This window comes from Protopterus annectens, chromosome 6.part0 (genome assembly GCF_019279795.1).
Source record: "Protopterus annectens isolate FY-2018-M chromosome 6.part0, PAN1.0, whole genome shotgun sequence".
Classification (NCBI taxonomy): Eukaryota; Metazoa; Chordata; order Ceratodontiformes; family Protopteridae; genus Protopterus; species Protopterus annectens.
In genome coordinates this window covers 234,324,426-234,352,283 of record NC_056737.1, presented here as the reverse complement: position 1 = coordinate 234,352,283, position 27,858 = coordinate 234,324,426, and the positions used below count along the sequence as shown (strand labels likewise).

The following is a 27,858-nucleotide window of genomic DNA, read 5'->3' as shown; positions in this document are numbered from 1 at the left end:
CAAAAGATGTCATCACAAGAGTGTCAGACTTTCTGTATACAGTCCTGTAGTGTCAGTTTGTTGGTTCAGAGGTACTTACTAGGTTATCAGTCTGTAAGGATCTTAAGAAGCCCAGTCATACACTCCCATGGTAGTTTTTAGCCATTATTTGTTTATGAATAACCCACAGGTAGGCAGAATAAGGAAATGCTGGGACATTTAATTGTGTCCCTATCCAATATATTTGAGAATATGAATCCAAACACTTGATAAGGGAATGCATATCATACCTTTATGATTTCCCTGGCATAAAAGATGAGGGAGTACTGTAGAAAATCCAATACATTAAGGTTGCCTTACTAATATTTATTGAGCACATAGGCTACTTAGAATATTCATTGGCTGCTCAGTCTGCAAGATAGTGTAGTATCATAACTGGTGATATATATTTTCCCCTTTCTGACTGTTGTGATTTACCCTGTATCCCTCTTGGCACACACTCAGCACAGTACCTGCCCTTGCCTTTCCTCTCCACATTGTGGTACCACACTACCAACCTCCCACAAATTGTGGTACCACACTACCAACCTCCCACACATTGTGGTACCACACTACCAACCTCCCACTGGACTTTTTTTTCCAACTTCTTCCTACTTCCTAGCTGCATTACAGACCCCCTGTTGAAACTTGCGTACATTCTTGTGCCTGTATGTCATCTCAGCACTTCTGTCATATTGTCACTCTTCTCCTTTCATCACAACCTTCTGCCTCCATCATTTTAACTTCTTATACCTTTCTGTCTCCACCAATATGCTCCTAGTCCCCTTCTTCTACAGTTACCTTTCACCAGTACTCTCTACCTCTCTCCCCTCACCACCTCTCTCCTTTCCATCTCTACTGCCATGTTCCTGGTCCCTCTTTTCTAATTTGCCTTAAACTAAAAGTATTTTGCTAAAGGTCAAACATACAAACTTGTAAAGTACCTTCATTCTAACAAACACTTGGATTTTCTTCTGATTTACTATATTTTAGTTTTAAGAAAGAAGGTTATTCAAATTTTGGTTTTGTGCTCTACATTTACATGTAATTCTTCAATCCAAACTTTCCCCCAAATCATCCCCTATTCCTTTTTTAACTATTTTCCCCTATTCTCCTACCACATCATTAGTTTCATACACTCTAACTTCACCTTCCAACATTTAGTTAATAGTTATATGTACGTATAAAAAATGATCACCATACAACTCTTAGTTAATACTTATATAAATGATCACTGTACAATTCTTAGTTAATAGTTATTTGCACTTATAAAAATGATACACTTACAATTGCTGGGATGCTTCTCTGGCTATCTGTAGTATCTGATCTAAATGTAACTTTAGCAAGTAGCTTTTGGATAGCACCTTAATTTGCTCATCCAGTTAACTTCATAGAAGTTTTCCTCTGTCTCATCCACGGAGTAGTGTGGTTAACCACTAGTTCCTTTATATAACTGGGGTATAAGGACATCACATGAAATTAATAAGATTCTCTCTCTCTCTGTTGACATGAGTAATACCTACAAGTGTGAAGTAGCACTATGTTGTAATTTTGTTTTCTTTTTGAAATTTTGTAGCGCATCATAAAGATATGCATTCCTAATGACCTGCAGGGAACTATACTCTCTGGCAAAAACCCTGTCAGCACACTTGATTAAATTAACGGCAAGGTAGATTTTATCACATTCTACAAGTTACTACCAAGTATGCTACACCTTAACTAGGACTATTGACTGGGTACAATAAAACTCTGGCATATTTACTCTGAGAGTAGCAAATTCCAGAATCTCATGGAATTTTTATTTGTAAGTTTTCAGATGTTGGGATAACCCTGCTACACTCAGCTTAACTCGATACCCTTTTCTACCTCTAAATTCTCTCCTCTCTACGTTTACAGTTACCAACTACTCCCCTCTATCACAACAGCCAATATATTCAACAACATAATCACCTATCCCACCTGCACCATAGATGTACAGCCCATATTTATCAACTCCTAGAAGTTCAATTTGCTCTGTCAGGGACTCCACCTCATCCCTCCTGCCATTCCCCCTAATATATACCTACCTGAGGTACGTATTTGTTGTTTTTTTTCTTTAACTCCCCAACCCACCAACCCGCAGAAGAGGAATATGGTCCTTCATTCTGTTCTTTGCTTTATCCTTGCATCTCTATGTTTCCTCGCTTTTTATCACTGTCCACTTGATTCTCTCCCATTAACACTTCATAACACAGATATTTATTAATCCAAAAAAATGACCCTAGCTACATATAAACCAAAAGTATAAAAATAAATTAAAACACAACAACATTTTCAGTCATCCAACCCACTCTTTCATTAGGTTCTGTGGAAATGTACATACAAATCTCAGCCCTTCTAACAAAATAATACAAGCAACTCAAAAAGCCAATCTATTTCAAAGCCATGTGAATACCACCCCTATTCTCAGCTTTTTTAATGTAAACATGAAGAAGCATTTCCAACAAACTTTCAGATCTTCACCCATGGGTAGCGCTTCATACTCCTGACATCTTAGTCATTACTGAGATTTGAAACCAAAAATAGAAGTGTCAGACAAACATAAAATGAACACCAGAAATCTAGAGTCAGACCAAGCCACACAAGCCAATTGGATGGAATAGCTTATTTCCCAACTGTTCTCGTCCTGCTGGTTTTCATTACTTAAATTTGGTTTACACCAAAAATTAAAAATGACTCTATACTACCCAGAGGATACAGCATCCTCAAAGCTGACCATTGATAAAAACAAGTGAGTAACTATCCTTTATCTTAATGTTGAAGTGTCCCCTCTACACCAACCACTCCCATCCTTCTCAAACACAACTTCAGGCATCGGCTCTCAAAATAAACAATCCAAAGTCCATCTGCAATGAGGCTACACTTTCATGTTTGTATCCATTTTAATATTCTCTTTAATCCATATGACTTGTTGATGACAAATGATGCCTCTTATTGTACAGTACTAAAACGTAGTTTTGGATAATCATTATTATTAACCTGTAAAGTCCTTCCACACGATGCCGATTTTACTTGCAGTGGAGGCCCAGGGAGGAAAGTTCTACAAAATTACATAAATATATAATTATTACACTTTTTACAGTGAATTTAAAAATAGATTCACTGACAAAATTTTTATACAAGTGTATTCATTGACAACAATTAAACTCTGTAATGTGAAGTACTAATATATTTAGAAGGTTATGCGTATTGTTTCTTCTACTGTGTAACACACTTTTCTAGTGTTGGATTTTCCCAGTACACAAAATGACTGCCTGACTAACCAGTCATGTAAATTTTCCCCCAATCTGAACAAAAATACATGATTTACAACTTCTGTTGTGTGACCTGATAGAGCAATGAGTGTGTTATTGAGGCATCCAACATCAGGCAGATGGGATACCAATATACAGAGGTATGGGACATAGGGTGGTTGGGACTAGGGGAGTGCTTCATCTGTATGCCAAATGGACAGGTATAGTAAGGGAAGTAGGATACGCAGTATCATCATCAGAGTATATGGAGATGAAGGATAATGATACTGTTGTACAAAATGGCAGTCAAAACCATCAAAGGTCCATGAGCAAACTATGTACAGCAAATGAAAACCATTCACTGACTGACTGCCATTTATCCTTTTCAAGGTTTTGAGGGAATCCACAGCCTGTCCGAATGCTCAGAGGGTGCAAGTTATAGAATGAATCTCAGACAGAATGCTGGTCTATTACAGAAACCACAAAAATATGAAGGAAAAATAAGAACCAACATTTTGCTAGAGATGGGCTTTATTATTGCTTATCCCTCCAATCGCAATCACTTTCCACTATCAGGATATAAAAGAAAAATACAGTAAAATCAGTCCCATTTGGTATGTAGCAAGACAGACTTATTCTTGTCACATCGTACTGAGATTGTGATTTCCTGTTTTTCAGTACAGTCTGCATAAAACCAGTCCAGGTGAGAACAATTTATTTTAGTGCTATCTTGATGCCAAGTGCGTTTTTCTACAGATCTAACTAAAATGACACATTTCCCACCTCTGTGTCATAGAGGCATAAAGCAGAGACAACTTGGGTTTCAGTAGCAACTCAGGAGCTATGCACAGGAAGGTGATAGCAAGCGGCTGTTACCAACTTATCCATCGGGGTGGGAGGATAGCTTGTCTGACTGCAGTGTTGACCTGATCAGAACTTTTGTGGCAATGGAGGCAGCAAATGGGATGGACTGATGATCATGCTTCATAATAGCTAGTGGCACTAGTAATGTGTGCATGATACCTGCATATGTCCCACTAGGAAAAACAGCATTTGTTGTGTCATAGCCACCATGGTTATGGATCAGGTATGTGGAGAAGGAGACTTCATAACCATGAATGACCTGTCCACTCCCAGTTTATTTCTCCTGGTGGAACAAATGAAAAGTCTCCCACCTTGAACAGGGAATGAATGGGCCATAAGATTATCTCCTTGGTCAGGGGATGAATGTATATGGCTCTTGCCCTTTAGGAAGAACTAATGGTTTGACTGGGTGCTGGGAGGGATGTCCAAAGTGATTGCTTAGGAAGGAAAAACAAAATGAGACAACAATCCTCTATTCCCTGTGATACTCTGCTGATACACAATAAATTCAGGAACACTGAGAGTATAAAGCAGTCAAATCTGGAGGAAAGACAGGACATAGCAGCTGCACACACAATGAAATGTGTAGTACCAATATGTGTAGTTAATATACATAAATCTAGCATGGGGAGCTCAACAGAGGCATAGTGTAACACTGTAAATAATGTGTTAATTTTAACCTTGAAACTACACAGCAGGTAGAAGTACCTATACTGCTGACATGGATAAAAGTGTTTGCAGAAAGAAAAATGGCATTCTTCTGTCAGCAAATCCTAGTACAACAGTGGGAACTGACAGAAACACAGCGCATATGCTTCTCAACACCTTAATTGGAAGTACAGCCCTGAGCATCAGGGCATGATTAATGCTATTAGGAGGGAAAGGTAAAATATATTTAAACTCAGCAATTTTAACCTGGGTAAGTGTATTTTAAAGCTGAAGTGAAGTTAATTTTTGTCAATCCCAGATGGTGCCCCTCAGGGCTGCACTAAACTTGATTATTTGCAAACACATACTGACAAGAGGTATGCACCAGCTGGCAGTGCAGTTCAAAGCTGTGCAACTGGAAAATGCTTTATCTGCTCTTATGAGTTTAGCCTTCAAGTAAAAAATTTACCTGCATTCCCTCCTGTCCAGAGATGCCCACTCCCACATCAGCAACTTGGATCATACTGACATCATTGGCGCCGTCTCCTAAAACGAATGATAAAATATAAGATTAAAATGCATTTGTTTTTTAGAATTAGTAAAATCTGATGAAATGATACAACAGTCCAGTTTCAAGCAAAGGTCGCCTTAAGATAAGCTATAATTTTATGGGTCTCTTTCACTTACTCGAATACTCAAGACTGAATGCCAAAATATTGAGAAGGATATCTCATATCCCAGAACACAGGAGAGCTGAATGGGATCTCTACTGTTTGAGATCACAGAATAGCAAGAATTGGGGTACTGGTCTTTTTCTCACTGTGGTGTGATCTCAATGTCAGTATCTGTCTATTTGCCCATTTTGATTCTTTGTGATTCAATTTCTATCAAGATATTTTGGCATTTGATTTTATGAGTATTTGAGTAAGTGAGAAAGATCCATAGGTGTACACATGTGAGTGAATATGTGTGTGTGTGTGTGTGTGTGTGTGTGTGTATATATATATATATATATATATATATATATATATATATATATATATATATATATATATATATACACATACATATACACACATATTTAGACATATTTAGATGTATATGCTTACATACACATACTTGTATATATAATGTTCACAACACTGAACACATCAAGCCACATTTTTGAGAATGTTGCTAAAAATAGATACATCTGAATTTAAATGCTCAAAGCATACTTTGGGAAATTTTTCAGCCTGCTTTTTACAGTAGCCTAAAACTCCATTTCTAGAAGGATTACTGCACCTCATAAATGCCATGTTTTATGCTTTCAGGTATAGGTCACTCTGACTACATCCCCACAGTGCTTAGCAGACTTCATTGTCAGGGCAGATGGTGTCAGGAATTATAAATAGCACTTAACGTGTATATCAATTCTATATGTGCACTTCACAAGTACAAATGCTATACAAATCTCCTTGTAAATGACATGTTCTCACTCTTTCTCTCCAGGATACCCTTTCTACCCTGACTAGTCCTCTAATGATCACAATCCCCTCCAAACATAACTGACATGTGAATGCTCACCATAGCAACTAAAAGGGTCATCTGACTCGACTACCTACTTGGTTATCAAACCTCATTCAGTCAGTCAATAAGTAAATATTCGAATACTTTAGAAAGCAGTGTAAATGGCACTGTGGTATACCCTTCAGTGCTGTCACATGACTTGTATTAAAATGTTAATTGCCGACACTTAGGATGTACATGTCCCCTTTTGTCTCTACCTACTGTTCCTATGTCAGGGTTAAAGCATATGCATGCCCTGTGATTCACGGTTTTTACTGCATGAACTGGGGCTGCACCATTAAGAAAAAAAAAAATAACCAACAAGGTTATGAAATTATAAACTGAGTCACATTTGGGTCCTTCTGCTATGATGACAACAGCTAGGTTCACTATGCAAAATGAGAAGATGAAATGAAAGGGTACCCACTGCAGAATCCCCTCTCAAACATGAAGTGATATGGAAAATTTTCATGTATTTGTTTTTTTCCCTCTCCCATCTGACCATAAATCCTTCTACCAAGCCATACATTCCCCTATGGTTAACAGCCCTAGAGTGTACTCTGAACCCTAGAGGTGAGGGTTGAGCATGTCAGAAGCAGTGCCATCATCTGGAGGGGGCTACTTTTTCTTCCTATGCCGAATTGTTTTGCCCATGCATGCCAGGGGTGTCACTGAGCCAGGGCATAAAATGGGCATTATGTGTGACTGTCACTTCCTTCTATAACTGATGCAAGTCTGCAGATGCTCCACTTTGTAGAAGCAAACCCCTCTGCTGACTCTCTAGTCTAATCTGAGGAGCTTGAACGAGGTGACAGAAGTAAATGAGATTGGCACCTCATTCTTCTCCCAACCCCAGTTTGCTTGTCCACTACCACAGTTAACTGGACAAATTACAGGAGTCAGTGTTAGGGCTCTGTTTCCCTATGTCACAGAGCCAACATTCACATATGTGCAATATCTAACTCTGATGGACACTCTGCAGAGGATCAAATACATATGTAGAAGCCAAAGCAATGTCCCAAAACCAACTCCAAAATATTATGAGCTTCTTAAGGGTGATCTACTCCTGGAAAAGGAATCCGAACTACAGTTCTTTGTAAAGGTATGTGCTAACAAAGAACTGGTCATGGCAAAGGCACCTGCACCCCTCCTGAAACACATAATACAGACAGCCACTCAGCTGGAGGGATGCCATGCTATCACTTTGACAAATATATTTTTGCAACAAAAGGCAATACAGTTGAAAGCCATGTGGGAAGCACCTATTTGATAAGTGAAAAAAAGTGATGCTACCAGGAGCAAAGAAAAGAAGCAACTAATTCATCTTTCAAAGCTTATGCACTTGACAGGTGCAGATTGGGAACTGGCAGCAAGCATATGTAGATAAGCTCATCCTGTTGTCAGTTACCAGGAAGAATATAAAGAGATGACTATGCCAGACATAAACTAGGCCAGGATTCAAGAAGGTACACCAAATGTACAAGGAACTTTTCCTGACTCAGCAAATTGCCTAACGTGATGCTGCATGGTGCTCTAGCTTGACAATGTGCACCACCACATAGAGCTGGACATGCTGAATGCAAATGAGGCAGTCGGGGGAGAGGCATATGCTAATTCACCATTTGCTCTCTCTCCCCAGAGCTGTCTTTAGGAAGGCATCTACATGACAGTGCAATCTGGCCATGTTTAACTGCCTGCCACAACCATGTTACAGACAACGGGAGTAGTATGACCCAGTAGATACTAAGGAATACTCTTAAATAAAAGCAATGCAATGGCACCAATAGCAGTATGAGGATCAGGATTCACTTGACCATCAGGAATCAATCTTAAATGTAAGCATCATAATGGCACCAACAGCAGTACAGGGATCGGAAATCACTAGATCATCAGGGATTAATCTTAAATATAAGCATCATAATGGCACCAATAGCAGTACAGGGATCGGAACTCACTAGATCATCAGAGATTAATCTTAAATATAAGCATCATAATGGCACCAATAGCAGTACAGGGATCGGGAATCACTAGATCATCAGGGATTAATCTTAAATGTAAACATCATAATGGCACCAACAGCAGTACAGGGATTGGGATTCACTAGACCACCAGAGATTAATCTTAAATGTGTCAAAATGGCACCAGTAAGGGGATTGGGGGTGGGCAGATACACTAGACCACCAGGCCATAAAAGATAACATGTCATAATGGCACTTTAACTATTACATGGTGGGTGGAACTATGGGATAAATGACAGTTTAGGGACAGGTGCAGGGACTGTGATGTGTGTGTGTGGTTGTTCATAGTTTGAGTACTTGTGTGTGTGGGAGAATGACTGGAGGGGAGTACCACTGCACACCATGACATGCAGATCATTGGCAATGATTTGCATAAAGTGGCAGTAAATGATTCAGAAACATGCAGATTAGCCAAAAAAGAGGTCTTACCTCATCACAGCAAACCTGTTTCTGAATTACAAATTAACATGTGGGGGCAGTGCCTTGTTAGCATACTACAGGGCTTCACAAATGAATCCTTGGATTAGTGTTTTTTGAAGATTAGGGAAGGTTCTTGCTAATGTAAGAACCTAAAGCCTAGAGTGTCTATCAAGCTGAGGTGATATCTATCAAAATTACCATTCTCCAGGACACAAGGTTAAAGTCCCTTTAGGAATAACATGTTAATCATTTAATTCAGATCCCATTATAGAGACTGACGCTCTACAGGAGGCTGAAATTGCAAGATCCCCTTAGAACAAAAAGACTGTTTCAGAAGTCTATGCTGTACTACAGTCCTGCTTTCCACAAGATCACAATAAAAACAGATGACAAACACCATACACCTAAATGGCCTAAGTTTTAGGTTAAAGGGATACCCGAAAAAGCCACAAAATGTAGACATCAACAAAATGAAGAGAATCTCTGTCAGTCCAGAAAGAAAATCCTTCTCACTGGCCCTGTAGGATGCTTGTGCAGAGGGCTTCTTGGTAACTTCTAAGGCCTCCAAGATTTCGCAGGAATGACCAAAAAGAACGACAGGCAATAGTTCAGTGACTAATATGTCAAATGGAGCTGGCTATCTTGCCATAATGACAGAGTCCCTCATGCTAGAGGAAGAATCACTTTTGGGGGGTGGGGGTAAGATCTGAAAGGCTTAAAACCATTCTCTTTTGGCTCATAAGAGAATCTATCTTGGTACTTTGTTTCACAGATTTGTCAGTAGTTGAAGAATGAAGAGGAACAGAGGGATGTAAAATGTAAGCATTCTTCTCAATCTACTGAAAATGCATCCACTGGCTTTTCCCCCATGAAGCTTGGATGAAGCAAAACTTTGGTGGCAAAAGCCAACATGTTGATTTCTGATGTGCTCTGCTCCTAAAACACAGCATGAACTATATCCTAATAGAGTTAAACTTCCAGGAGGATATCCTGATAGGGTATTCACCTGGCCATCTGTTTTCCAAAGGATAAGTACCCCACCAAGAATATGCCAAGAGTGGTGGCTCATTCCTAAACAAAGACGATGGCCCTGCAAGGAAGGTAGGACAACACCCCCCTTTGGACAGTACGTTATTGCCTGATAATTCAGGAACACAGGTGAGTTTCAGCAGTAACTACAAAGCCAGAAATGTAGTGTTGAACTTTATAAGACTGATGTGGATAATGTGGATACATTTTCCCAAGCACCTATCTGTCTTTGACTAAGGCATACTTGAAGCTGACTCTGTATCCATATATAATTGACTGCATCACTGATGAGGGGAGATGGAAATCATCATATTTAGTTTAGGAGCTAAGACCCTTAATCGTAAGGAATAACAACAAGGCTCCAAAACAAAGATGACATCCAAGAAGCATTGCAGCCACTGACAGTGACCTATTAAATGTAAGACTGATGTAAGGAGGTGGCAAGAAGAAGTGTGACTGCTGCTGTTAACCTGAACAAGTCCAACAGAAGGCAGGCACCAATGTAGCCCTGCAGCACAACCTAGAACACTAGTTTTTCAAGTACCTGAGCATTCCTTGAAGGAGGAAAGAGAAGGTTCTGGAATGTTTCCAGAGTCAACATTGAAAAGTAAATGAGACAGACTATAAGTATGAAGAAAATATCCTAGATGATGGGGACTCCCATTCTGCAGTCATGACAAAGTCTATACTAATGCCACCGCAATAGATTCCTTGGTGTGAAAACATTTATCAAATTAGGGAACACAAGTCTGGACTGCTGGGGGGGGGGGGCCTCCACCGCCATGGTCTATATCCTGGTAAACACCTTTGTATTGAAGGTCTTGTTCATGTAGAGCTGATAGCAAAAAAAAAAATGCAGTGTCTTTAAGGCATCTATGATGTGTATATGACATTGCTCAAAAGCCCTTCATAAGCAATGACACAGACTTAAAATGTGACCATGTGAACTTCACAACTGCTGCAAAGACTGAAGTCACTTAAATTCAGAATGGAATGAGCCACTCCCAATTTCTTAGGGATTAGACATAATAAAGACAAGCCAGTGGGTGTGGGTGTGTGTGTGTCAGGGTATGGGAGTGCGTGGGTGGAAATAGCGCACACTCATTGTTATGGAGTCAGTGAATGGCTGAGTTGTGCAATCCTGCAGTCTTGTAGTACATGGACTGCTGTGATTACCCTCTAGGACTGTAAAAAATATAAACCTGTAAAGTGCTTCTGTAGTGCAAGACCTGACCGTAACACACCTTTCAAAAGTATGTAACATTTACTGCACACCTCCTAGATGCTATGGTCTATCATCAGGGAAAGGATTTTCCTTTGCCCGTGAATACATTTCCGCATACATTCAAAGGTTACAGAGATGTCAAGTCTGTAAGTAACTTATTTAAATTAGGGCAGCATTTAAAAACTGTCCCTGACTTTTTCCTGCAAATGTATTTACTCGCTATCTATGGGACAGCACTCCAAGTCCTGTACTGGCCTTCAAAGTCAGCAAAACACTTCAGCTTTTTTTTTTCTTTAACTGGTACATGGAAACACATAATAACATACTTAAAGCCTGAGACCTGATCATAACCCTCTATGTGAGACACTTGCCAATTAACATGTACTCCTGTTAGCTCTGCTATGTCTGGCAACTAAAACCATGACAATAACACGATTATCTGACACAATCAAGAGTAACCTGAGCATTTTCAAGTGCTTTTAGAGCCTAGTCATTTCACACCCTTTTTTCTAGGTGAGATATTTATGTAAAGGCCTTATTCTTTAAAAGACCATACAATTCCACTCTTTTTGCACTAAAACCTTTTTCTAATAACATTTATTTACCTTCTCTCTATACCAATAAATCAGAACATTTTTTTATACTGTTAGTGTAGTCAACAATTCGACTGCTACTTTGATTTTGACAGCTAAACTTGGAAAGTGTTTCACCTTTTTCATGAGCTTTTTATAGTACCAAAATCTATCTAAAGGAAAAAGAGAGATGGCTGGAAAAGTTTTCTTCTACATTAGGCACTATAATAATTTCAGTGTTTGTGCCCAGGAAGCACCTAATAAAAGCATATCACTGCTAGCTGGTGTGCAGCAACAGGTTTCTACTTTCAGCTACTTGTTCTTTACTGAGCCTTCCCTATCTTTGACATGCACCATATTAACAGCATACCTACCTGACTGTCTAACTGGTAAAGACTAGTGGTTGTGCTGAACGTCAGTGTAAACAGTGACATGTCAGATGATTACCTAGCATTCTGTTGTCCAGTTTAAATGCTTTACCAGTTTAGACAGTTTATTTAAAATTCATCTTACAGATCTGATTAGTAGTTACAAATTTTTGGCCATGAAGTAAAGAGCTACCTTTTAATAACAAAAAAATAGTTATGAGGAACAGTTTTAATATAAATAATGTGCTTTGACCTTCAAATGTCATAAGGATATCATCCATCGGATAGCAACAGGAGACACCATGTGCTTAACCACTTATGTATCAGCTGTGTCACATTACAAAGAACAGAATTTGCTGAACAAAAAACCTATTCTGTACAAAGAAAGGATCTCTCATGCTCTGACAGTTAATACAGTGTAAATTAATATTCAGACACAAATGTTACTCATGTTTAATATTGTAAATTAATATTCAGAGATGCATGTTATCCATGTTTAATGCTATAAATGAATATTCATACATAAATGTTAGCCATGTTTAATACTGTAAATTAATATTCAGATATAAATGTAAGTCACATAACTGCAGTGGTGGTGCTGCGGTAGCGTTGTCGCCTCACAGTATGACGTTGTCCTGTTCGATTCTCAGCTAAAGCGTCTTCTGTGGTGAGACATACGTGAATGGGCGTACCTTCATTGAAGGTTGTGCATCAGAGCTGGCAACTCGGTACGTAAAAATCTACTGCCAATCATTAGCGGACCGGAGTTCCGCTGTGGCGACCCCTAACCGGGAAAAGCCAAAAGATGCAACAACATATAAATGTAAGTCACATCATCCTGCTAACAAACTCTGCAAATGTACAGCTGTATATTTGAATCATGCTATGACCTGACGTTGGCAAAAATGCCACATTTTCCACAATTTTCCACATCTTTAGAATAAATGTGAAATAGTGTCAGAAATTTAACACCAGTGCTCAGCTGTTTTATGACTAGGTTACTCAACAGCCCTTGGCAAAAAGATAGGGAGTCTAACCATCCCATAATTAAACTTGGTAACTTAATACGGACCCTATAAACCTAGGTTATCTGTTTTGCAGTTGCTAGTCTACCCTGCTTTATCAACTAGCCACCTGATCTGTTGAGTCATTAGTATAACCTAGTTATTTATATACTATACAATTTATTGATTCACAAGTTGAATGCAATTCATTAACAAATCTTTTGTTTTTCCACGGTCATAACAGTAACAAGGTTTGGGGTTCACGTTCACCCTCTCTGCATTTGTACATTCAAAACCTGATGATACAGTATCATTCACTGATTTTACTGCCTGAAGCGGACTACAAAGACAGTCTGATGCGATTTAGATACTTGTGTACAACAGTTACTCAATCTTGAAGACAAGAAAAATGGACATGAAAAACAGCTTGCAGTTAACATTGATACTGTCTAATCTAAATTGCTAATAGGCTGGCACAATTCTGCATCAGTTAAAGATGCAGCCTCACACAACTTTGTTCTCCAGTTTAGTTCTTGGATGGGGTGTTTTCTGTGGACACCTTGCATATCCTCTAAACATCTGCATAGGTTCTTCTCAGTGCTCCCACTGTATACCACAGGTAAGCAGATAATACTCTCTCGCACCTAAATGTAAATTTGAGTGAGCCCTGCTCATATCCAGCTCAGAATTATTTTAATTAATGTGCTAACAGCTATGCCAATATGGTGATGGCTTACTGGAAAGAGAAGAACATGTGTAATAATCAATTATTTGATCATTTGATTTGTTATAATAGGTTTGTAGATGATATGTTTATTTTACGGCAAGGTACTTATGAGCCCTTATGTGACTTTGTACATGTACTTAAGAACAACACAGACTTTTTGAGATTTTAGTGTCTCCTCCTCTGATGTATGCATTGATTTTCTTGATGTTCATGTTTATAAGGGTGCTAATGGCAAGCTTGCAACCAGTACGTATAGGAAATCTTGCTGGAGGAACAGCAAATTACATTGGACTAATATGTGTCCAAACTATTTATTTAGGAACATCCTGAAGGTGCAGTATGTGTGAGCATCAAGGTTACGCACGGGTGAACTAGATTTGTAGAACAGCTATGCACTTCTTGCCACTGAGTTTTATGAGGGGTTATGGTGGTAAGGAAACTGAAAAAGTCTTAACAGAAGTTAAGGCTTTGAGACAAACACAAGGTAAGCCTTATTTTTCAGATAGGGAAGTAAAGCCTGATAACAATACAGACCTTGGCTTTAGATAGTCAAGGGTAGGATTTATTTTTTCAAATAATGTAAATGAAGTTTGTATGGTCATAAAACAAAATTGGCCCCATTTTATTAACTGATGAAGGGATAAAAAAGATTATTGGCACTCAACCTAGCTTCTATTTTAAGAATGCTAAAAATCTAAAGCAACGTCTATGTTATAAGAATAACTCTTAAATGTGGAGTGACCATTGTCTATTAGAAAAGGCACACACCCTTGTACTTGTAAGCCTTGTGCCTATATTTCAAGTGCTCCTGAATTCATAAATCCTATGACTAACATCACATATGAGTTTAAATTTTATGCTGATTGCAAAAGTAAAGATTTAGTATATGTTGCCATTTGCAGAAACTATCTGTGTTTTTATATTGGAAAGACTAATGATAGTCTTAAAGAATGAGTTTTAGAACATCTGGGTGAAGTTAGGAGAAAGGTACAAATGAATGATCTAAATAAACACGTTGATTCTAATACTGAATGCACTTTTTCTTTTAGGGTTGTGCAGTTAACCAATAAGAATGTTAGGGGTGGCTGCATTATTAATAGAACTAAAAGTAATGAATTAAAGTGAATTATTACCCTGCAGGCTGACAGAGGTTTTGGGTTAAATGAAAGTATTCCTTTTAGACGTAAATTTAAGCACTGAATAGTTGATATGGTGACAATAATTTGGTCAATTGTTTTGTTTAATTGGATTGATTATACATTGATGTAATGTGTGTTATGTGATATTTGGACTGAAGAAGTATTTTATACATGAAAGTGCTTACCTTAATTTTAATAAATTATACATATGTACTTTTTATCGGCTGTGCTGCTTGCTCGACTACAAAGAAAGGCTGATGTGATTTAGATCCTTGTGTACAACAGTTAGTCATTTTGGAAGACAAGAAGAATAGACATGAAAAACAGCTTGCAGTTAAATTCATACTGTCTAATCTAAATTGCTAATAGGCTGGTGCAATTCTGTATCAGTTAGAGATGTGGCCTCAAACAACTTTGTTTTCTAGTTTGGTTCTTGGCTGGGGTGTCTTCTATACACACCTTGCATATCCTCCAAACATCTGCATGGATTCTTCCCAGTGCTCCCACTCTATATGACAGGTAAGCAGATAATATCCCAGTCGCACCTAGATGTAAATTTGAGTGAGCCCTGCTGATATCCAGCTCAGAATTATTTTAATTCTCTTGCAGCAACTGAGTGTTGAGTTTGGTTTCAGCTTCTCATGACCTCAATTAAACAAAGATGGCATAAAAATGAATGAATCTGATGTCTTTTACTCTCACATTACTTATTTTATTTATTTAACATTTGTTTACCAGGAAAGTCCGACTGGGACAGAGCCCATTTTCAGCCAAGGCCCGAGGAGAAACGTTCCAGACGTGTCTTTGGAATGCATTATTACTGCATAAATGAAAGTGGTCAGTTTTTCTTTCCTAGATTTTTTAGTGGGGGCATAGAACCTGGCCTCAGACATTGAAAGAAGAGAGACGTACTTCACTAGATTTCTTCCTGGAAGCGTCTTTCACAAAAGAAAATACTATTACGGAAATGGGATGGGACCAGAGTGGGAAACCTCCTTGCTCGTACTGATTGTTGCTTTTTTTGTTGTTTGCTCTTTGGTTATAATACATTCTAAACACTGTTGCTGAAACAGCAATTTAAAAAATGTAAATAAATAAATAAAAATTAAACCACAGTTACATTAACAACAATTCCTTGTCTGCATTTAACTGATGTTTAACAGTCAACAAGAGGCAAGCATCAGTGTGTGAAGTTGAGCTCACTGTAGCTTATAAAATACATTTTTCTTATGAAATGGTAATTATGTAATTAAACTGCAATTCAATATTCATGACACAAAATTGCCTTGAAAATGAAGCTCAGCTGATAGAAGAAAATTTAGAAACATCTTAACTACCGAATTAAATTATATAGCATTATCCCATTTCTGAGTGATGGACCACTCATTTTTCATATGTGATCTGGTCGAAGGGTGAAGCTAAAGTGGAAAAATGCACAGAGCAGGTATGCAGTACGTGTTTAAATCATGATATATGGGGGAACGAGTCATGTGAACAAAAGGTTCTTCGCATTTGCATGTAAACCAGTGAAATAGTCTCTTCACTACTAACTTATGCTTACTGTGGTGTCTAACTAATTACATCCCTAACAGAACTCTGTGCCTGGAAGACCTGACATGGTGTAAATGAATCTTAGAGTAACGAATACCTATAAATAAATTGCTATTATGAAATTTATTATGCATCGATAACTGAGCTTTTAAAATTGTATGCATCTGTGTAGTTGCCATAAACATAGACTTCCTTATGTAAGGTGAATAAGTATCTATTAGTTTAGCCAGGTTTTGTTGTGTAGGTGTTCTGGTAATGTTAATATATTAGGCTGCCTTTATTATAGAATGGGCAGAAAATTAATAAATTAAACAGTCAGTAAGCATTCAGTTTACAACAGTGGACATACTTACTTACAATGAAGCACAGAAATGGAATACAAGTATGACCACAAGTAATGGCAACTGTCACAATGAATACCCAAACTTTCCTTTGTGTGTTTCTACATTGGTGTGTTGAATGCTACAAAAATATGCATTCTTGAGTAGTGTCATATCTAATACAAAACATTCTGAATTTCGGTTTGTTAACTGGTTTCTGGTTAAGGCCAGTTAGCAAACATGTATGTTGCAAAGGGCGATAAGTCTGAAGCACGGAAGCAGTGCAGAAGGAGCACATTTAAAGCAAGCAAAACATGTCAAGGTTTGAATTGTGACATTTTGTTGGTAAAGCAGTGCTTCAACCATTTGAGATTTCTTACTTTATTGTTTGAATAGTTTTTTTGTATTTTGTTCATTTCACTGTGGTTTGTTTTTTCAATTTGCTGGTTTACTGTAAATTTGTTTTAAAAAAATCTTCATTTGGTCCATTTAGCAAACATCTCTGCTGGATTTTTTTTTTAACTGCAAAGGGATTAATCCCATCACATACTTGGTTTCTTGTCTTTTGCTGATTTGTTTTACTTTAAATTTTGTTTTAATTGGATTGTAAAAAAAAGTTCTTTGTTAGGCCAGTTAGCAAACATTTACATTGCATTCTTTGACTGCAAAGGAATTAATTTTAATTGAAGTGTGAGAGGTACTGAGAAACAACAATTTTTAATCAAGGTAAGCAGAACAGGACACTGTTTAATTCATCCAAATATTAAGGTAAATTTGCTCTGTGACCAATCTGGACTTTTACCCACTGTTGTTGTGCTTTTAAAGTCAGTGGCTCTAGAATTGCCCAGATTTCAAGTAAATTGACCTTAGAAGCTCCTCACAGACTTCACCTGCTCATGTGAGAAGCAATATAACATTGCATTAGAAAGACTCTTCCCTTAAACTGGTAAAACTTTAGTAACCCTTCTTTTCATATTTTCCCACCGAGAAGTCGCATACTAAAATACCTACATCATTAACACCCTTTTTCAATTTATCTTTAAGATCCACAAGATTTATGGCAAGACTACTAATTGCTGCTTGGGATTCGTGCTACTGTTTGACTCCTGGTGAGAGGAAGAGTAGTGGAACACCTGATTCCTAGCCTACATAGAGACTAAGGGTCACATGAGAGCCTGTTTGGTTGTTAGTGCTACTCATACCTTTCAATATCTTAGAGGAAGAATTCTGGACAAAACCAAAAAATAATGGGGGGGGGGGCAAAGGCCCAAATTCAGGGAATGACTTTAATTCCTGGATTTCTAAGCTTAGAAAGTTGTTAGAATAACAGATTATGCATTAGCACATATTTTCTGAGGGATATGTAATCAAACCAAAGCAACTTTTATCCTGAACACTTTGTTAGAAATCTACACATTTTATGAGGAACAGACCAAAAATATGAAGCAAATATCAGAACATTCTGTAAAATTCTGTACAGTTGAGAGATCTTGGTGCTACTGTGTTGCTCCTGGAGAGAAGTGGAGGGACAATGACTCCTATCTGTCTCTCAGTATGTTATGTATGTAAGTGCGTGCGTGTGCGTGTGCGTGTGCGTGTGTGTGTGTGTGTGTGTGTGTGTGTGTGTGTGTGTGTGTGTGTGTGTGTGTGTGTGTGTGTGTGTGTATTTGTTCCATGAGTGGTCTGGTTTTTGCATCAGTGGGAACAGCTGTGCATCCCAGTATTCTTATTAAGTTGAGCTGTTGCATTGGTTAAGAAAAGACTGAAGCGAGTTTATGGAACCTTCTAAAATCTGGGACAGCATTCCTGATCACTGGAGAGCCTTTGGCCTTTACCTAAGGAATCAGCCCTGGTTAGAGAAATAATGGGACACTAATTCCTACATGCACACAGCTGTAATGACAGCAACACTGGTAGTGGACATATAGTAGTGAATAGGTGTAGCATTAGTGTTTCTGATTCTTGGAAATTCCTGTTTATTGCTTCTGATCAAACCAGGCAGGCTTTTGTCATCATCGAGTCATGGTTTACTCATACCTCTGTCCTTTCCAGTCTGCTACTTATAGAAAGTGCCCTAATAATTAGTATGGCTTTGTGGTTGACCATGTAGGCCTCCACCCTGGAGGGGAGAGACTACTGAGTTCTCTTCCCATGTCAACAAGGCAGGAAAGTCAATGGTGTGTAGTAGTACACTACTACCATCACCATTATTACTACTGCCATCACCACATTACTAATAGCATCACCAGTACTGCCACCATCACCAGGAATTATGCTGGGTTAATAGATTAACTAATTGGCTTCAATAATTGGCTAGTTAACTGGTGTCATATGAGGAGGATCCCGTACATCTCTGTCTGGAATGACACGGTTAACATACCTTACTGTGCTCCTAGGTATGGACACTACTTCCCACTTCAGAGCTTCAGCTTATTGTCTAAAGCTTTTGATGCCCCATAGTGCCTTTTTAGGGCAAAGTTCAACTCACAGATATGATCACTTGGAAAACTCTAATCTACACAACACCAAGGCAGCACAAATTTAAACAGTAAAATATTTGAGCTATAGGCCTTTCTCTACCTTGAAGACCTACATATCTGTGTAGTTAGAGAAGCTTGGTTCCACTGAAAAGACCCTTTGCCAGGGTTCAGAGCCTACAAATGTACTCAAATCCACAGAGAGCTGTGGGTGTGTACTCATACTTGTTAGGGAACCTTCTGTTTTACACCATGATACCATACTGGAACTTGTAGAGATATAGATTGCTCAATAAAACTGTTTATCATATAACTGCCAGCTATAAATTCACTTTTATGCCCCCATTTGTGCATCATGATTATCTAATTCATACCAAAAAGCTGTCCAACAGACTAAATACAATTGTGGGAGATGTTAACTAGTTTACTATGAACTGCCTTAAACCAGTACATCATCATGATTTTTACTGTCATCATCATCATCATCATCATCATCATCAATCTCCTTTATTATATGTATATATGGGGTTGGGGTACTGTGACAGCTATCACCACTAATCTTCATTCAGTTCCACTCTTACCCTTCTTTGACAGGCATGTCCACCTGCCACAGCTCTTATCTCATGCAATCCATCCACCATGTGGACTAGATGTCCTCGTCTTGTCTTAATTTCTTTGTCTCTCACAAATCTGCTTTAAGAAATTGCCTTCTGCATTCCTGCACATATAAGTTGAGCTCTGTAAGTTGTTTTCTGAGACTCGCACCCCTAGACCTGGCATACCTATACATGTAGAACCAAATATGCTCAATGACTGCACAGTTTTATTACTGCTAATGTCCTTAATCATACTGTCCCCCTCTCCACCAGGGGGCAGTAATCTTCTTGATCTTGTCCTTAATTCCCCTTCTTGTACTACCTCCTTAGTAAAATCTGACCACCTGGAATTAACCTCCCTTACAACCCACTTTAACCCTGCTCCCCACAAAAAAAAAACGTATTTTGTGATTACGCCAAACAAATCTCTTCCTGTTTACAGAGTTTCTTTAGCGCTATGAATGGTGCAACCCAGTACCTGATGCTTCTACAGACTCCTCTGAATTTAATTCCCTTATAGACAGGCACAGCGTGGAGTATATTCCCATCTGCCATACGAATAATGGTAAACTTGGAAATAAGCCCACATGGTGCAATTCCAATATTAAGAAGCTTTATAACAAAAAGAATCTTCAAACTAACTGTAACAGATCCCTACTCACCCAATATAAAATGGGCCTAACACCAATAAGTATAAACCTTAAGTGCACCATTAAGAAGTACACTACCAACTCTAAGGATAACCACAAGGATTTTTTCAGGTACATTATGAAACTTAAAAATTATGCCAATTACTGTACCAAATTCCCATGTAGTCGCCTGCTCTGATCCCAGAGTTAATGTTAATATCCTTGTAGACAAATTAAGTATTAATTTCACACCCCACCTAGCCGGATATCCTCCCCACCTTCACCACCTATTTCATCATCTCATCCTTCCCAGAATCACCTTGGACCAGGATATCTTTGCACTATCTAAAAACCAAAAATATTAGCTCCGTGGAACCTGATAACATTCCTTGATGTCTGCTAGTAAATGCCAAGCACCTCTTAAAACTCATCAGTTCAATTCTCCCCAGAAGTCATGCTCCTTTAATGTGGTGCCATGCTCCTGGAATATGGTGCATGGGTATAATGGTACAACTGCAAAAAGCCAAAGCTATTACAAACTCTAGAAACTTTAGCCAGATGACCATCATCTGGAATATTACGGAGAGCACAACAACTGTCAAGATGAACTGTCAAGATGATAAACACTGACATAAGTAAGCGACAAACCTTTGAAACAAGAGAATTTGGATTTGTAAAAGCTAGGTCATGCCTACTAAATAATTTCAAAATCTTCAAAAGGGTCAATAAATCCATGCCTGAGGACATGACAAGTCCATTTGCTTACCTTGACCTTACTAATGCCTTAAACACCATCTCACACATTGGTATCATAGAAAAGTTCTCTTACCCAAAACCCACACACAGGTTACTGGATCATCAACTGGTTCTCCATCAGAACACAATGTTAGGTGATGCATGCTCTAGATGGAAGAGTGTCATCAACAGGGTTCCACAGAGCACTATCTCATGTCCCCTGCTGTTTGACAGCTACTTCTCAGAAGTGAAGGTAGATTTCATGGGACTATGGCTGGCCCTAACTCTGCTGATGACTATACACAGCAAGCAACTGTCAAGTCTCCATTGGACAGTCACATACTCCAGCAGAGACAGGGCCAGTCCATTGCCTCTTGTGTCAGTCACAGGCTCACCTAAAATGCCAAAAATTAAGCACTGTCACTTTTGGGAAAGACATCACCACTCTTCTTACCACAATGCTGATAACTCTTTTGAAACATGTACGGCTATTCCAAGGACTTGAGTACCCATTTTGCTAACAACCTTTCTTTTTACTACAATGTCTTGTTTGTGTTGAGGAAACCCTTGTAAAGTTCTCAGCTGGTCTGTAGGAGCATCTCCCCTCTGTCCCACTGCACTCTTCCTTTGTTAGGCTTATCCTTGAATATCATGCCCCTTGTGGAATACATCTCACAAAGCATCTTAACCAACCTGAAACACACTAAAGGTTCCTGACTAAGGCAACATCTGGACTACAGAATTTAAGCTACCCTAAAATGTAAATAATAAAAACTAAACCCCTCTCTCTCTAGTTTGTCTCAAATTGACTCCTGGGTGTGACTTCTGTTTAGCTTTTTCAGCATTAAAATTCCCTACTCTTTGCAATCTCCTCTACTTTTGCAGAAATACAAATTATGTACTTACCATGACATTAGGTCTTCATGACTCAAAACTTCAAGACTGATAGCCACAGGAAGCAGTCATCTCAGCACCAATGAAGCTCTCCCAAATTCAAAATCCTCCTCTCAAACCCATAATGTGCTATGCATCCCCTGACTTCCGCAGATTGAATTTGCTCCACATCTTTTTCTCTATTAAGTCTGACAATGCATTAGGTCTTAGGTCTGACTGCACAGGTCTCCCCCATTAGAATGGATGAACATGGATCACAAAGTTGTGGCATTATTGCATATATATATATATATATATATATACATATATATATATATATATATATATATATATATATATATATATATACATATATATATATATATATATATATATATATATATGGATCTACTTCGAAATCCCGATGCCCAGAATATGTACGTTTAAAATTCCAACAACAAAAATCATGAAACCACGGAAAAATGGCATAGAATTTTTACTATGGTACGTAAACAGTTGGCCAAATGGAAACAAGACTCATGCAGAAGTAAGTTAAACCCACCTACCCATCATTTAAAAAATTTTCCCACGTTTAGTGTGACCTACAACATGTACAATTCAATTAAAAAACAAACCTGGCAAAAATATTAAAAAAAAACATATAATAAGCTGGATGGACAAGTCTGCACATCCTTAAACTAATACTTTCTTGAAGCACCTTTTGATTTAATTGCAGGATTTAGTCTTCTTGGGTAGGAGTCTATCAGCATGGCACATCTTTGACTTGGCAATATTTCTCCACTCTTCCTTGCAAAAGCACTCCAAATCTGTCAGATTGCAAGGGCATCTCTTGTGCACAGCCCTCTTCAGGTCACCCAACAGATTTTCTATTGGATTTAGGTCTGGGGTCTTGGCTGGCCCATTCCAAAACTTTACTTTTCTTCTGGTGAAGCCATTCTTTTGTTGATTTGGATGTATGCTTGGGGTCATTGTCATGTTGAAAGGTGAAATTCCTCTTCATTTTCAGCTTAACAGCAGATGCCTGAAGGTTTTAGGCTGAAAGTGACTGGCATTTGTAACTGTTCATAATTCCCTCCACCTTGACTAAAGCCCCAGTTCCTGCTGAAGAAAAGTAACCCCAAAGCATGATACTGCCACCACCATGCTTCACTGTGGGGATGGTGTTCTTTTGGTGATGCAGTGTTGTGTTTGCGCCAAACATTGTTGTTGTTTGTCTTTCGGCTTTTCCCGGTTAGGGGTCGCCACAGCGGAACTCCAGTCCGCTAATGATTGGCAGTTGTTTTTTTATGGTGCCGAGTTGCCAGCCCGACGCCCAAATTTCAATGAAGGCACACCCATTCAACGCATGTCTTTCGAATGCCCACTCGACTGCGGGGAGGACATGCAGACTCCACACAGAACGCACTCCCAACCCCAGCCGAGAATCGAATGGGAGAACCTCTTGATGTGAGGCAACAATGCTACCGCTGCACCACCGCGTAACTGGAATTGTGGCCAAAAAGTTCAACCTTGGTCTCATCAGACAATAACACATTTTCCCACATACTTTTGGGACACGATGTATTGTTTTGCAAATTTTAGTTGTGCCTGAATGTTTTTCTGTGTAAGAAAAAGCTTCCGTTCTTGCAAACCTACCTCATAGGCCAGACATATGGAGAATACGGGAGACTGTTGTCAGATGTAGTACAGGACCAGTACTTGCCATAAATTCCTGCAGCTCTTTCAGTGTTGCTGTAGGTCTCTTGGCAGCCTCCCTGACCAGTTTTTGTCTTGTCTTTTCATCAATTTTGGAGGGGCGTCCAGTTCTTTGCAACGTCACTGTTGTCCCATATTTTCTCCACTTTTTGACGACTGTCTTCACTGTGTTCCATGGTATATCCAATACTGTGGAAAAGTTTTTGTACCCTTCTCCTAACTGACACCTTTCAACAATGAGACCCCTTTGATACTTTGTAAGCTCTCTGCGAACCATGGCTTTTGCTGTAGCAGGCAACTGAGTAAATGTCAGGAAAATCCTACTAGGGCAGGTGAACTTTATTTGGGGTTAATCAGAGTCTCTTTATTTGATAGCAGGTGTGTACCCAAGAGGAATGAATGCTGTTATTAAAGCAAAAGGTGCTTCAACAAAGTATTACTTTATGGGTATGCACACTTATGCAACCAGCTTAATGTACATTTTTTATTTTTTTTTATATTTTTCCTCTAATAGATTTGTTTGTTTTTCAATTGAATACCATATGTCACATTAAAGGTGGGAAATGATTTATTGTGGTCTAATTTTTTTTACATCACAAAAACCTGGCATTTTAACGGGTGTGTACCCTTTTTATATCCACTGTATACCTGGCTTACCAGGCATCCTAGAATCCAGCTCTGAAGGACCTTTTGCACATATAGAAAATGAACAGCATCAGAACTACCTAATCCAATGATTTAAATTTTGCTTGTGACATAAGCAAGATATACTGGCACTTGAGATATGTGACTCATAAGATCCTCATCCATGTGAAGTAGAGTCCATTCATAACCCTATTTAAGCATAATCCTGACCAATGGATGGGAAATATGAAGTTCAGTCTGGGTCAGGCCCCCATATCTCTGATAGAGGCAGACTGTAATGCCCAAACTAACATACCCCCACACATAACCTCTGGAAACTTCCTAACTAACATACCCTCCTAATAAATGCCCATGATCGACGGGAACACAACTGGGTTGTACTGCACGGCTAGGCTCATAAAGACCCTGTTGGTCAGAAGCCTAGCATAGATCTGTGAATGTATAAAACTATATATATAAAAAGTGTCTTCAATAAAAACACATCCACAAATCCCAGTCTTACAGATAAAACAAATGACCATAACCAAAATCTATGCAAAAAAAAAAAAAAAAAACTGATCAAAGGACTTATTTGCATTTGCAGACGGAGAAAACATTTTTATCATAAAACAATAATTTCAACTTAGGACAGTTCATGAAATACCATAAAAACATTATGCAAGAATACAGCGCCCTATAAATAAAGACATATAGACATTCATAATAGACATCTGTATACATGGGTTACCATCAAGACTTGAAACAGCAATAGTTGAACAGAAAAAAAAACTCTTTACAGCCGATAGCTTATTGCACACAATGGCTTTTTCAGTGCGTGATCATGGTACAGTGGAGCTTTTCTCAAAGTAGTGGGATCTCGCAGTTGGCATATATAATTAGCAGAGGGTATGGGGGGATGCAAGGGGGATTGCCCTCCTGCAAAAAATAGACTTCTTTTTTTTGAATCTGTGTGATTCTGTTTTAAGCAAATTCAAATTTTAAATCGTAATTCAAACTCTTTTAGTGTTATGACAGATGTTTAAAGTTCTGATACTTTGAACATCTGTCATATACTTTGTTATGGATCTACTTCAAATAATCAAATTTTCAGTTACTCGAAACTTAAAGGACAAGATGACTTTGCTGAAAACTTACTTTCATAAACACTCACATCACCGCAATTTTACACCAGGAAAAGAACCATTTGGCCACCATGACAAAATAAAACAAACAAAAAGACCATGTACAAACAAAATTCAAACAAAAGCTGGCTCAGGTGGATCCATGGTAAAACTACAATTTATTGAACTTTAACACAAAATAAAAAAGATTAGCACTTTCATTTCTTATGAACTTCATCAGATAATTCTATACATGTTTGCTCTGTTAAGTACATTCAAAAGCAACCCCATTGGTACACGTACACACACACACACACACACACACACACACACACACACACACACACACACACACACTCACACCCTTCCTTAAAGCAGCAAATTCCTTTTATCCAATTTTCATCATACAAAAATATCTAAAATAAATATACATACAAAATACATAGCACCTTCTTCTCTTTTGGCTGCTCCCATTAGGGTTCGCCAGAGTGGATCATCTGTTTCCATTTCTTTCTGTCCTCTGCATATTGTTCTGTCACACCAACACCTGCATGTCCTCTCTCACCACATCCATAAACCTTAACTTAGGCCTTCCTCTTTTCCTCTTACCTGACAGCTCCATCCTTAGCATCCTTTTCCCAATACACCCAGCATCCCTCCTCAGCACATGTCCAAACCAATGCAATCTCGCGCCTCTGACTTTGTCTGCAAACCGTCCAACCTGAGCTGACCCTCTAATATACTGATTTATAATCCTGTCCATCCTTGTCACATCCAGTGCAAATCTTAACATCTTTAACTCTGCCACTTCCAGCTCTGCCTTTTTGTCAATGCCGTCTCCAACCCATACAACATAGCTGGTCCCACTACCCTCTTGTAGACCTTCCCTTTCACTCTTACTGGTACCCGTCTGTCACAAATCACTCCTGACACTACTCTCCACCCATTCCACCCTGTCTGTACTCTCTTCTTCACCTCTCTTCCACACTCACCACTACTCTGAGCTGTTGATCCCAAGTACTTAAACTCATCCACCTTCACCAACTCTACTCCTTGCATCCTCACCATTCCTCTATCCTCCCACTAATTCACACACACATATTCTTAGTCCTGCTGACCTTCATTCCTCTCCTCTCTAGAACACATTTTCACCTCTCCAGGGTCTCCTCAACCTGGTCCCTACTCTCACTACAAATCACAATGTCATCTGCAAACATCATAGTCCATTGGGCCTCTTGTCTGATTTGTCTGTCAAACTGTCCATCACCATTGCAAATAAGAAAGGGCTCAGAGCTGATCCTTGATGTAATCCCACCTCCACCTTAAACGCATCTGTCACTCCCACTGCAGACTTCACCACTGTCACACTACCCTCGTACATATCCCTGTACCATTCATACATACTTCTCTGCCACTCCTGACTTCCTCATACAATACCACAACTCCTCTCTAATATGCTTTCTCCAAGTCCAGAAAGACACAATGCAATTCCTTCTGATCTTCTCTATATTTCTCCATCAACACTCTCAGAGCAAACATCGATCTGTACTGCTCCTTCCAAGCATGAAACCATACTGCTGAGCAGTAATCACCTCCCTTCTTAACCTAGCTTCCACCACTCTTTCCTATAACTTCAAGCTGGGACTGATCAGTTTTATCCCTCTGTAGTTACTAAAGCTCTGCACATCACCCTTATTATTAAAAATAGGTAGCAAAACACTTTCTCCACTCCTCAGGCATCCTCTGACTTTCCAAGATTTCATTAAACAATCTGGTTAAAAACTCCACTGCCATTTCTCCGAAGCACCTCCATGCTTCCACTGGTATGCTATCTGGACCAACAGCCTTTCCATTCTTCATCCTCTTCATAGCTGTCCATACTTCCTCCTTGGCTAATCTGTTTCACTTCCTGATTCACTATCCCCACATCATTCAACCTTCTCTCTCTCTTATTCTCTTCATTCATCAGGCCCTCAAAGTACTTTTCCATCTGCTCAACACACTCTCCTCACTTATGAGCATGTTTCCCTCACTATCCTTCATCACCCTTGCCTGCTGCACATCTTTCCCAGCTTGGTACCTCTGTCTAGCCAATCGGTACAGGTCGTTTTCTCCCTCTTTAGTGTCCAACCTTTTATACAACTCTCCATATGCCTTATCCTTAGCCTTCGCCACATCTCTCTTTGCCATGCTCCTCAACTCCTTATACTCTTGTCTTCTTTCTTCATCTCTCTGACAACCCCACTTCTTCTTCGCCAGTTACTTTCTCTGTATACTGTCCTGCACTTCCTCATTCCACCACCAGGTCTCCTTGTCCTCCTTCCTCTGTTCAGATGCCACACCAAGCACCTTTCTAGCTGCCTT

At 38.9% G+C, this 27,858-nt stretch overlaps 2 protein-coding genes across 3 annotated transcripts in view; both read right to left on the bottom strand.

Annotated features, from left to right (window-relative positions):
• ATP10A (ATPase phospholipid transporting 10A (putative)) overlaps positions 1 to 27,858 on the bottom strand; it is a 1,517,068-nt gene that overhangs the window by 89,288 nt on the left and 1,399,922 nt on the right. The window contains exon 15 of the mRNA XM_044073977.1: positions 5,272 to 5,348. Within this exon, the coding sequence (XP_043929912.1) occupies positions 5,272 to 5,348 (77 nt within the window). The remainder of the gene's footprint in view (positions 1 to 5,271; positions 5,349 to 27,858) is intronic.
• Positions 1 to 27,858, bottom strand: part of ACP7 (acid phosphatase 7, tartrate resistant (putative)) — a 1,845,593-nt gene that overhangs the window by 1,685,671 nt on the left and 132,064 nt on the right. The gene's annotated exons all lie outside the window — the stretch shown is intronic.